This window comes from Mirounga angustirostris, unplaced genomic scaffold, assembly GCF_029215605.1.
Source record: "Mirounga angustirostris isolate CCGP_5_RB_7025 unplaced genomic scaffold, mMirAng1.0.hap1 SCAF_3, whole genome shotgun sequence".
In the NCBI taxonomy this organism is placed as follows: domain Eukaryota; kingdom Metazoa; phylum Chordata; class Mammalia; order Carnivora; family Phocidae; genus Mirounga; species Mirounga angustirostris.
In genome coordinates, this window is record NW_026991711.1 from 68,788,872 (window position 1) to 68,801,535 (window position 12,664).

The 12,664-nt window shown below is 37.2% G+C and overlaps 1 protein-coding gene across 2 annotated transcripts in view; it reads right to left on the bottom strand.

The window, feature by feature from the left end:
* BRCA2 (BRCA2 DNA repair associated) overlaps positions 1 to 12,664 on the bottom strand; it is a 61,323-nt gene that overhangs the window by 25,442 nt on the left and 23,217 nt on the right. For both annotated transcript variants that reach the window (XM_064586226.1, XM_045869291.3), the window contains exons 12-16: positions 11,655 to 11,750; positions 9,146 to 9,215; positions 2,183 to 2,616; positions 1,524 to 1,705; positions 219 to 406 (exon numbers count right to left, since the gene is read on the bottom strand). In XM_064586226.1, the coding sequence (XP_064442296.1) occupies positions 219 to 406; positions 1,524 to 1,705; positions 2,183 to 2,616; positions 9,146 to 9,215; positions 11,655 to 11,750 (970 nt within the window). The remainder of the gene's footprint in view (positions 1 to 218; positions 407 to 1,523; positions 1,706 to 2,182; positions 2,617 to 9,145; positions 9,216 to 11,654; positions 11,751 to 12,664) is intronic.

The following is a 12,664-nucleotide window of genomic DNA, read 5'->3' on the forward strand; positions in this document are numbered from 1 at the left end:
TGAAGAAAAACCAACTCATTAAATCCTAGGACAAACCATAATTCACTTTTCAAAAGATTACAACAGAATGTCAGTTGAACCACAATGTACTTAAAATAATTCACTATATAAAAATTTTATTTCTAGCCAACTTATTAAGTTTTAAAGAGGTAAGTGAAAAAAAGAGAGAGATGGTGGAATACAGAAAAGTTAACACAATCTCTTTTTGCATGGAGTACCTATAAAATTCTTCTTTTCCAGCCTTTCCATCATTGGAGGGTATGAGCCATCCACCATCAGCCAACTGTATTCCCTCTCCAGACCATAGTCCTTCCTTACCAAAATAATCCTGAGTGTGAAACTGAAAACATTCTGCATTTTTGCTGTTAATTTTTACGCAATGTTTGGAAACGCCATACATATAGAGCTGCACAAAATAAATGACAGAAAAATTAAATAATAAATGAAAAAAAAAATCAAAAGAGCATGTTTCATAGAATAAAAACAATTATAATAAATCAAAACTGAATTTACAAAATTTTTCATTTAAATATTAAAATATTCACCATCAAAATATTTAACTAACTTAATAGAAGCTAAACATTTTAATATAATATAAATGACTCCCACAGTCAAGTCTGCTGCACCCTTTTCGTTCCCCTTGTGCATAAGCCTCCTGCTTCAGCTGCCATAGGAAGTCATTTTGGGGATAAAAAAGTAATTTAATATTTACAAAATCTTTTAAGTTAAAAAATTCAGAAGGGAAAGAACTGTGAAAAGCGTTAAGTATTTTAGGGGGAGGTCAGATCTGTACACAGGCCTGGCCCACTTCCATCCCAGCATGCCTCATCCCAAAGTATGAGATTTGTGCAGATGTGACTCTGGAGTCACACTCTGCTCTGGAACTAGGTCCAGTAGAGGAAACTTACTAGTTAAGTGACTTTGGGGCAGTTACTTGACCCTCTCTGTGCTTTAGTTCTGTCATCTGCAAACAGTGAACAAAATGACGGTGCCTTTCCTTTAGATGCTTGTGAAGATTGAGTGAGATGTAACCACCGCAGGCACAGTGCTTGGAAGGGTGACGAGTGCAGAAAAACTACTCAATAAATGTCACCTATTAATATTATCAATATTATGTTCACCTTTCCATTGCCTAAAATTCTAACTAGACAGCACTGGCTTAACAAGAATCCTTTTTAAAAAAATGTCAATAGCTCTTAATGGATTCAGGGCTATGAGTTATTCACCCTTTAAATTCAAGTAGACTACTTTCTTCTAACACCTGAGAGCACTACAGTAATAAAATGAGTACATTTTGAAGGGGGAAGAGAACTAGCAATTCTGGAGCACAGATCACTTTGGAGAGAGAAGGCAGCAGAGAAGGAGGCTGCCACTGTTGGTTGATTAGGAAACAAAATTATTTCATTCATCCACTCCCACATTCGTTTGTTCTTTCTTTGAACAAAACAATTTGGAGATACTAGTTAATAAAATGAAATTATACGTGATTATAGAAGTTAGTAGCCTTGTGGACAAAAGCGTACCTGTTTATGAGAACACGCAGAGGGGACTCGGCCTTCCACTGCTCCTCTCAGGGAGATTCTAGGCACAGTGGAGGTTTTTGCAAGATACAGGCTACCTGGCTGTGGAAAAATGTGCTGCCTTTGTTTCTTTTTAATCCGCATATCCTGTATATCTCTGGCATTCTGAAGATTTGAAGTTAAATCTATTAAATAATAAGTTAGCAAAAAATAAACTTGCATGTAACATTTAAAAAGCACAACCTTTGTTTTATAAAGTCATATATATCAATTTGCTCTAATTTTCAGGGATAATTTGCTCTAAATCTTAAGGGATAGGCAAAGTTTCAACTTGTAAACAATAAATCTATTATTTTTATTTCAAATTTGGAAAAAAATTAGTAGCCTGTTAAATATATATTCCAGTAACAGCAGTCTTAGATTGTTTGTCTAAATCCCCCCCCCCTTTTAAATAAGAAATAATAAGTAGTCACCTTTGAAAGAAAACATTAGAATACTTTAACTCTAAATCTTTGGGCTTAGGAAAAAATCTAAAAGCATTAAAAAAGGTTCTGAAATTCTTAATTGTCACAGAAGGAGACAAATCCTCAAGGCATTATTTAAATATGAGAAACATCTAACTGGAAGGCAAAAACATGTCAACACAAATTTTCACACAATACCTAAAGGTTCTTTTTCACACTTGGTGACTATTATAGTTGCTGCTTGATTGGAGTTATTTTTCTTAAGCTGATGAATTTCACTGTCATTAATATTTGTTTCACTATCACCAGGGCCATGTTCATCTATGTTTTTTGGGTTTTGTTTGTTTTCTTCCAAATTAGTATTCTTGCTAATACACTGTTCATCTCTGTGAAAATGTGATTTAGTTTTAAAAGGTGGGACAAAGACTTTCACTGGTTTGCCTGGAGTATTCAAGTGTCTCCTTTTTTCATTTCTTGTGGCAGGAACTGTACAGAATGGCTGCCCTGAAACTGATAAATTGCTTGAAGATTTTTCCAAAGCCAGGTGTTCATAAAAATGAGATTTAGACAAAAATTCTTGACCAGGTGTGGTGAAATTTGGATTTTGCATTTCTTGCCGTTCCTTAGTTGTGCTACAACGAGGAGAAAATATTTAAGTTTGATTATTTACCAATAAATGGACATATATGTAAATGTTTTAGAATGTGCTTTGTCCTCCTCCCCCCCCGCCCCCCCTAAAGCTCAACTGCCATAATGGCAATCCTACTCTGGCAACTGTTTTGCATTTCATTATGCTTGCCATCCAAGACAACACCACACTTTTCAAGTCTGTAACTATTTCTCACACACTGACATCCAGCCTTTACCATTTATTTCACATAACAGTCAAACATGGATCCTCTTTGTCTCCTCTAGTTCGATCACAGTACTCCTTACTTACCTCCTTTACAGAGAAGGATCTATCCATCCTCTTAGGACTAACACCCTCACCTGTACTCCTGACTCCACCTAATAAGTCAGTCTCCTCAGGAGCCCCACTCTTTGCATTATTATGCCACCGCTCTCCTTTCTCTACCACCTGCTTATACAGTTTTTTTTTTTTTTAGTGCTCCTTTCATTTAACCAGAAAGCCATGCCCATCCTTGAAATACTTTTTTCTTAGCTTTATCTCCCCTTTGAGCTAATACTCACTGTGACCTACCCTTCATGGCCAATCTTCCCAAACATGTAACCTAAACTAGCTATTTTCACTTCCTCAATTTCCATTCATGGAACGCTCATTTCTCCCACTGTTCTACAGAAATTGTTCTCAACAAAGTTGTTAATCACCTCCCAAGTGCCTACACACAAATTCAACTTCCTGTGTAAACTCATTCTACCTGGCCTCTGACAACTGACTTCTTAAAATTGTTTGTTTCTTTCTCTCTCTTTTTCTTTCTTTTGGTTTTTCCTCTTTCTGACTCTTAAAAAAAATTCCCATCTCTAAACTTGGATTTCTTCTCTAGACATTTTCCCTGGGTGATGTGAGTCATTTCAAATGCTTAAATTATCATCCAACAAAAATACTAATCTGTATCTTCATGCCCGACTTTGCCCCAGGTGTTATTCCTATTCTTTGAACCTCATATAGCACCATATACCTCTACCTTGATGTTCCACACTCATCTCAAACTCAACATGTCCAAAATTAATCACCTCCCTTAGCATACATGTTCTTTCTCATATTTGATATTTTGTTGAAAATCCCATACTTCCTTTTATTCAAACCTGAATCCCTGGAACTTAAAGTTACCCTAGAACTCATTTATTCAGTCATCTAGCCATCAAATATTTTATTTTTATTTATTTTTTAAGTAGACTCCACATCCAGTGTGGAGCCCAAGGTGGGGCTTGAACTCAAGACCCTGAGATTAAGATCTGAGCTGAGATCAAGAGTTAAGACACTTAATGGACTGAGCCACCGAGGAGCCCCTCACCATTAAATATTTAATGAGTTCCGACTATGTGTGCTAGACACTGTTTTGGCTGGAAGATAAAATGGGAACAAAACAAAATCACAGGGTTTATATTCTAGGGGAGGGAAGCAGACAAACGAATATTGGTATTCAATGCTATAGGGAACATTAAAAGCATGGTAAGGGCGGCAGGGAGTGTCCAGCAGAATTAAATAAATAATATTTTATACAGGTTGGTGAGGAAAACATTACTGATAAGGTGACATTTGCACAGAGCCCTGAAGGAAGTGGGAGATAAAGCCACGTAGGTATTTGGGAGAAGGGTGCTGCAGGCAGAGTGCACATCATGTGGTAGGCTAGTCACAAGCACAGCTGGAACACAGCGAGATGGGAAAGTCAGCCGGTGAGACTGGAAAGAGAGCAAAAAGGCCAGATCATGGAGAACCTGTACACCCTGGGGTAAGGACTCCCCAGTTGTACCCTGAGATGGGAAGTCATGGACTAGTTTTTGAGTACAGAAAGGACACTCTCTGTCCTAGGGTATGAGTGTATTTTGCAAGCAGCGTTGTTAGACTTCTACAGGAAAACAGGTTAGGGGAAGCTGTTAAGTTTGAGATGTCTATTAGTCACCCAAATAAAAATGTCAAGTAGGTAACTAGATGAATGCATATGTTGTTCAGGGAAGAAGTTCAGGCTTATGACATTAATTTTGGAGCCATCAGTAAATAGATGGTACATAAAGTCATGAGAGTGGATGAGATAGCTACTAAAGAGGAAGGTCAGGAAGGGAGGCCATCTGGAGCTGAGCCATGAGGGAATTTCACATTTAGTGGTTAAGAGAAGAACCAGCAAAAGAGAAAGAATAGCCAGTGGGAAGGAGGAGAAGAGAGAGGCCCCAGAAGTTTAAGTAAAGAAACTGTTAAAAAGGTAGGAGTGATTATGTGAATGCTGGGTGAATAGGAGGTTGGAGAGCTGACAAAATTCAGCAATATGGGGGTAACTGGCAATCTTGACAAGGGGTAGTGCGCAGTGATCAGAGAATGAGGCGGGTTCGGGAGAGAAGGGGAAGAGACGAAGTAGAGAACATGAGTGGAGATCATTCTAATGAGTTGTGCTTTAAGTGGGTAAGGAAATGGATCGGTGGGATAAGAGGAATCGAGAAAGGTGTTTCTTGTTAAGACGGAGACTTATAGCAACTACCTGACTAATGGGACTGACCCAATAGAGAGGAAGACAGTATCAATGCAGGAGAGAGGGGGGCAATTGCTGGACTGATTTCCCTGAATGGATGATTGAGAGATCTTGTGCCTACGAATGCATAAACCTTCTGCCCCAAAACTTGTTTTCATTGATCTTGTACTCCCTTGTTTTGAAATATTAAAAATCCTGTGAAAATGAGGAGTTGACTTTGTAGGTTATGACCAAGATGTCTATTGAATGTAAGTGGAGATACCCTGCCACTCCCAGTATACCCATTATCTGGCCAAATCTTGACTCTTATCTCCCACCCATATTCTACTCTCTGCTCTAGCACCTGTGGTAAGTTGAAATCTTCACTTCCTTACTAATCTCCTCACGACAGTTTCACTTTGGTCTATTTCTAAAACACAAATCTGGTTATGCTGCTCTTAGAAACTTCCACAAACAGTCACTATCCAAGTTTCAACTTGTCAGAAATAACACAGGAGGCTTCCTATTTATAGGTCCTAACCTCCCCATTTTTTTTTTTTGTTTCCTCCCAGTCCCCACAGCACCCCAGCCTGCTGAATCCCGTGAGGAAAGCCATGTAACTTCCTACTCTTTCCAGAGTGTGGAGCGCCCTCCTCACCTAAACATCCCTTACATTCTGTCTGAAGAACTGTTGTTAAGTTTCTGCCGCATAATTAACTGCCAATTTTTCTATGCTGTCACATCATTTGTTATACCTACTTTAGTACTTATATCACAGTAATTCTTTTCACTCCTGGCTCCAAGACTAGCCAGAAATCTGAGGTAGATTTACTTATCTTTATATCTATCTGCACAATATAAATAAGATCCTTAGGAATTTATGCATGCTTACTTAAATGCACAGGACTATTTTCTCACCATATGTGTAAATTAAGGTAATATGTAGATAAATAAGCTTTTACTTTATTTTTAACACTACAACCTGTTTTTGAAAATGAAAACAAATAAAAAAAATCACCTGGGTTTCTACATTCAAAACATGTGTATTAGTAGCCTGCTGGCAGAAGTGCAGGTCAATGAATGTTTTCAACAATGCCACAAATAGTTATTTTTGAAAAGGTAACATTAAACACAATTTAAACCATAGTCTTGGGCTAAAAAATTTACCAGATAGAAAAGTTTTCACAACTGCTTTCTACAATTTTAGATGCTTCTATGATATTCACATCCATTATCCCTCAGTGACATCTCTGTAACTGCTTCTTCTTGAAGAGCCACTTGGAAAATGATGATTTAGCTCTTTGTCACCACTTCTACTTTACTAAACTTCCTTCCTTCCTTTCTCGCCTCCCCATCTTCCCAAGTTATGTATTTGATTGTCAATATTTAATTATGTATCCTCCCTGCAGAATTAACCCTGGTCTTCTGTTAGAGTGGACAAGAGGTAGTTGTCTAGCTTCATGGAGTGGAGGCGATGTATTTTCAACCTGCACCCTTGTTCTGGCTCCTTCCTTTGTCATCACCAATTCTGAAGATTCATGAATTCCTCAGCTTTTGAGGCTTCTCCCGTGTAACACAGTTGATTCTTTCCTCTCCCCATTATGATTCTGAATCTGTTTTTTCCCATATGCTTTGAAAAACAGCCACTGTGGTCTCCTCTCCTGTTCTCCCTGTCTTGAGTGTAAGTTCACTCACTGTGGTTTTGGTAAAACTCTGGAAGGCAATGGAAGATATGTGAGTATGTTCAATCTCCCATCTTTACCAAGAAGCTTCTTACCACATTAAGACTTCAGGTTCTGCTTCAATTTTATCTTGTAAGCAGACTTCCCCAGGGCTCTATTTTTCTGTTCCAAAATGGTCTAGCTGCCTGTCTGGGCTTAGCGACACAGCTATCATTCTGGGATCTCCCCTCAGCACCATCTGCCTGGGGGATTCCCTCTGCCTCTCTATGTTCAATTCCTGTTTCTTCAATCTCACCTCTTCCTCCTTCTTTGTTATGTACTGGTTTTGTGAGCTTTCTGAGAAAAATAATGGGAGATACACCTTTTGGTACTCTGCATCTGAAAAAGGTCCACCTCACACTTCTTTGATATTTTGGTCAGTGATAGGATTCTAGGCTGGAAATAATTTTCTCTCAGAATTTTAAAGGCATTGCTCTGTAGTATACATTACAGAATCCATAATCTTCTAGCCTCCAATGTTAATGGCGAGAATTTATACCGTTGACTCTTGCAACTTTGAAACCTGATTTTTTGGCTTGCTGGAAAATTTAAGGTTTCCCTTTGCCCTTATCGTTCTAAAATTTCACAAGGATGAGCCTTAATGTGAGGCATTTTTATTCATGTGCTCATTCAGAGGGCCCTTTTAATCAAACTCTTGTCCTTCAGTATGGATAAAGTATCTTTAATTATTTCTTTGAAAATTTCTCTTCACTTCTCCTTTGTTCCTTCTTTCTCAAACTCCAAATTTTCAGATGTTAGGCCCATAGGACTGAATTTTCTAATTATCTTTTCTTCTTTCATCTCTTTATTCTATATTTTTGGAGGTTTCATAACTTTTATCTTCTATTACTTCTACTGAGTTAATTTGTCATCATAGTTTTAATTTATAAGAACTCTTTTTATAACAACTTGTTCTTATTTTAAGGATGCAATATGTTCTCTATCCTGAGAATATTAGTTTTTTTGAAACTTCATTCACTTCCTTGCATGATCTATTTCCTCTAAGTTCCTTTCTTTTTTGTTTGTTTTTGTACTATGGATATTATCTTTCACAGAGGCTTTCTTCCAATAACTAGTGATCCTTGATTCTCTCCTTATTTAAGAGTGAAGTGTGTGCTGTGGGGTTCGTCAATTGTTGTCATCACCAACCAGTGCCATGGCTATGCAGTTTCATTGAGTACCTGCAACTGTATTTGTAGTCTTTTCTTTTTTTTTTTTTTAAAGATTTTTTATTTATTTTTTGACAGAGAGAGACAAAGCGAGAGAGGGAACATAAGCAGGGGGAGTGGGAGAGGGAGAAGCAGGCTCCTCGCTGAGCAGGGAGCCCGATGTGGGGCTCGACCCCGGGATCATGACCCAAGCTAAAGGCAGACGCTTAATGATTGAGCCACCCAGGTGCCCCTATAGTCTTTTCTATTGAGCTGTCATGTTCCCCAGAAAAAAAATCTTCCAGTCTTCTGCCTAGAGGCCTGGCTGCCAGTATTTGGGAGCCAAGTGTGGGAAGGAGGCTTGGGAGTCTCATTACTCAATAAACAGATTTTTTACTTAATCTCTGTTTTCAGTACCTCCCCTCAACTGTGCCTGCTGTGTCTCCACCCTCCCAATTCAGAATCCCTCCAATTCATCTTTTCCAGACAATAACCTTCTGGTCTTCTGGCACAAAAGGGATAAATGGCTGCCTGTAGTAGGGGAGGGGATACAGATGTTTCTTAAACAGATTTTCAACTGATCTATTTTCTACCTCACCTTCAGAAGAACATGCTGCTGCCAATTTGAGTCTTTCTTGGGTTCTTTAGGGGAAATTGGGTAGCTTCTCTGCTTGCTCTAATGTGAGGTTTTAGCTTTCTAAGGGCTAAGTCTTTCATGCTTTTTGGCTTCCAAAATTTGTTGTTTTTTTCTCTGATCACTGTCCTTCTGGATTTATAAGTTAAAAAAAATCTCTTAGTAATTTGGGTAGGGTTTTGAGAGAGAGGAGATGGTAAGAGAATATTTTCAATATATGCCATCTTTTTTGATATATTTGAAATTGATTTTCAGTAATTTCCTTATTCTCTCTTAATCTCTCTTATCCATAAAGTTGGAATAAAACCTTTGTCTACTTTCCAAAGATGTTAAGAAACTGGAAAATGAGATAATAATATGAATAGCACTATAAAGTACTACCAAAGTACACTTACTTGCAGGCTTTCAAAGAGGGAAGTGTTAACTTCTTTATTGCATATTAGTGCCATTATTATTTTTAGAAATATTTACTTTCAAAAACCATACCTTTCCTAAATTATATTAGTAGAATTAAAAAACAAAGTATCTCTTACCGAAAGGGTCCACAGGTAATTGGCTCTAAAGAAATATGATGCATAAACAAGCTTCTGTCTTTTAGGATGCCTAGAAAAATATTTCACATTATGTATTAATGAAAATGTATTTTACATTATGTATTAATGAAAATCTAATGGGGGATTTTATTTTGTATGCCTGTTTATCACACATTACTATAAATATTTACATAAAAATTTTGATATTATAGACTTGAAATATTTGACTCACAAATTGATGACTATATACCAAATAACTCAGTGTAAACATATAAAGGAAATCATTATAAATTTAATCAGCTGATGTTAATCATAACTCAAAAGTGTTAAGCTAACTGCCATGCAAATACCGAATTTAAAATTTAGTCTTATGAAGGTTTTACAAGCCAAACTTTAGATATTATTCTTGGTATGCAATTTGTACTTTTTTTTTTGTTAAGATTTATTTATTTTAGAGAGCAAGACAGAAAGAACGTTGAGCATGAGTGGGGGGAGGGGCAGAGGAAGAGGGAGGGAGAGAACATCAAGCAGACTCCCCACTGAGCGCAGAGCCTGATGCAAGGCTCAACCTCATGACCCATGAGATCATTACCTGAGCAGAAACCATGAATGGGACACTTAACCAACTGAGCCACCCAGGCGCCCCATAACTTGTAGTTCTTAAACCTTCAACTAGTTCACTAGTAGGGGATTGGTTGAATAAACTAGAATACATTGATACAGGCACATGATCAAGTACTATGCAACCATAAAAAAGGAGAAACACTGATATGAGGAATTCTTAATCTCAGGAAACAAACTGAGGGTTGCTTGAGTGGTGGGAGGTGGGAGGGATGGGGTGGCTGGGTGATAGACATTGGGGAGGGTATGTGCTATGGTGAGCGCTGTGAATTGTGTAAGACTGATGAATCACAGACCTGTACCTCTGAAACTAATATTATATGTTAAAAGAAAAAAAAAAAAAAGGAAGATAGTAGGAAGGGAAAAATGAAGGGGGGGGGGAATTGGAGGGGGAGACGAACCATGAGATACTATGGACTCTGAGAAACAAACTGAGGGTTTTAGTGGTGAGGGGGGTGGGGGGGATGGGTTAGCCCCGTGATGGGTATTAAAGAGGGCACGTATTGAATGGAGCACTGGGTGTTATATGCAAACAATGAATCATGGAACACTACATCAAAAACTAATGATGTGTGACTAACATAACATAATAAAATAAAATTAAAAAAATAAAAAAAGGAGAAAGATCTCTACATAGTCATTAAAGATTTATTGTGGGATTTATCCCATGTGTTTCAGAACTAAGCCTCTATAGTCCAATATGTTTATCCCTCACTATCTGAATTCTTCCTTTCCAAACCCAGGAACCAAGTATATAGCGAGCAATAGTTACATGTTTTATTTATTTTTAAGTATTCCATGGTAATGAGATAGGAAGCCATGGAGAGTTTTAAGCACTGAAGGGGCATGATCTGACCTTTTTGTTACCAGGATGATTCTGGCTGCTATGTTGAGAGCCTGGAGGAGGGGCAGAGGCAGAAACAGAGAGATGAGTTAGAAGCTATGATTGTGGCTTGGATGAAGGTGGCAGGCGCAGAGGTGAGAAGAAATGGTCAGATTCTTGTTATATTTCAAAGGTAGAACCTACAGGACTTGTTGATGGGCTGCGTGTGGAGTATGAGGAAACAAAAGAGTAAATGAGGACGTTAAGGTTTTGATGTATCAATTGGCAGAATGGCGCGAGAAAGGAAAGAACAAGGAAGAGTGGGTTTGGGACAGGGATGGAATCAGGAGTTCAGCACTGGTTGTGGTGACTTGGAAATGCTTATTAGTAATATAAGTACAAAAAGTTCAAGGGCAAATGAATGATTAAGTTTGGAGTTCCAGGACAAGTTAAGCCTGCAGATACAATTTTGGTAGTCACTGAAGTTTAGGCAGAGAAGAGCTCTGAGAACAGAGCCATGGGGCACTCCTATGTTTAGAGAAAGGAATGAATAAGGAAGAGCCAGCAAAGACAAAGACAACGAAGAAGTGGCTACGCAGGAGAACCAAGAGCATGTGAGTGACCAACTATCTAATGTGGCTGAAAGATGGAGCCAAATGACACAGAAATGGCTGCTGGATTTGCCAATATGGAGATCACCATGTGACTTAGGAAAGAGTGATTTTGGTGGAATGGTGAAGGTCAGTCAAAAGCTTGACTGGATTCCAGAATCTAAGCTTTAAATTATTACACTAAGATCTTACTAAATTTTTATAGCTTTTCTATTTAAAAAGTCACTATTCTATAATCACTTCATGCTTCCCAATTTTGGAGAACCTCCACATCATACTAGGCGTTATGAAAGAAGAGCTCACATAACAAAGCAAGACATATCTTTAGCAAACCACACTGTAAAAGTCTTGTCCAATTATCTATATACTCAAAAAAGCTTAGAAAAAGAATTTAAAAATACTGTGTGTGGTACCTACAGAGAGGGAAAAGATATGAATACAAAGCAAACTTTACCATCTGGAGTGCTTTTCGAAGATTTCAGGGATTTTTCTTGATTTTTCATTATCCTGTCGAATTCATTTAACAAGTTTCTTTTAATTGGGGGTTCTCCTAAAAAGAAATTTCCATACATGTTTTTAAAGCAAATAGTATCAATTTTATTTTTCCAAAGCCTATACAGTCTATTTTTTTAAAACTACAAAACTGACTCTTAAAATTTATTAGGCAAAAAAGATAATTATAATTTAAAAAGCAACCATTCTATTTTGAAAGAGACAATGCATTTTTCAATATCAATTTTTTTTAACCATTTAAAACACCACTATCTAACAGGATCTAGGGATAAAAACATGTTACCAGTTACCAAAGATACACTACCTTTTAATAAAATAAACTGGCACTGAATGTAACTGTAGGTTTACTGGAAATATGGACAAAATTTCTTAAGTAAAACTCTGCATTAAACTTGAGAAGGAATTTATTATGTAGGTCCTTGAATTAGAGTAGAAGAAAAGACTTTTTAAAATTACCAAAATTACATTAAAATATTAGTAAAAGTATTACTTAAATTTCTACAAAGGCTGAGAGTAAAATTAAACCATAATTCGAGTTATATATGTTCATGTCTTACTGAGATAATATGTGATAATAGGTACCTTGCTTTTTGATGCTTTATTAAAGGGAGTGAATTTGTAGAATTTAATAAGAAATAAAAATGTCCATGAAAGGCTTTATCAAGTGTTAGATTATGAAGTGATTTAATTGTTTAACAAGGGCCTGTACTATTCAAGTAACCAGAAGCTGATTAAGCTATGTATTTATATATAATAGAGGTGATGAAAATTAAATGGTGATGCTGCTGAGAACATTTATTAGAAGTCTGAGTTGTTTTTTTTCTAAGCAGGCCAACCCACTTGGGAATACACATGAACAAAACGGGTTCCTATAAATAAAGCCACTATTTTCCATAAAACAACTGTGAATCTCTTAAAGCATCTGCATTTCAGACTTTTCACTAGAGCACA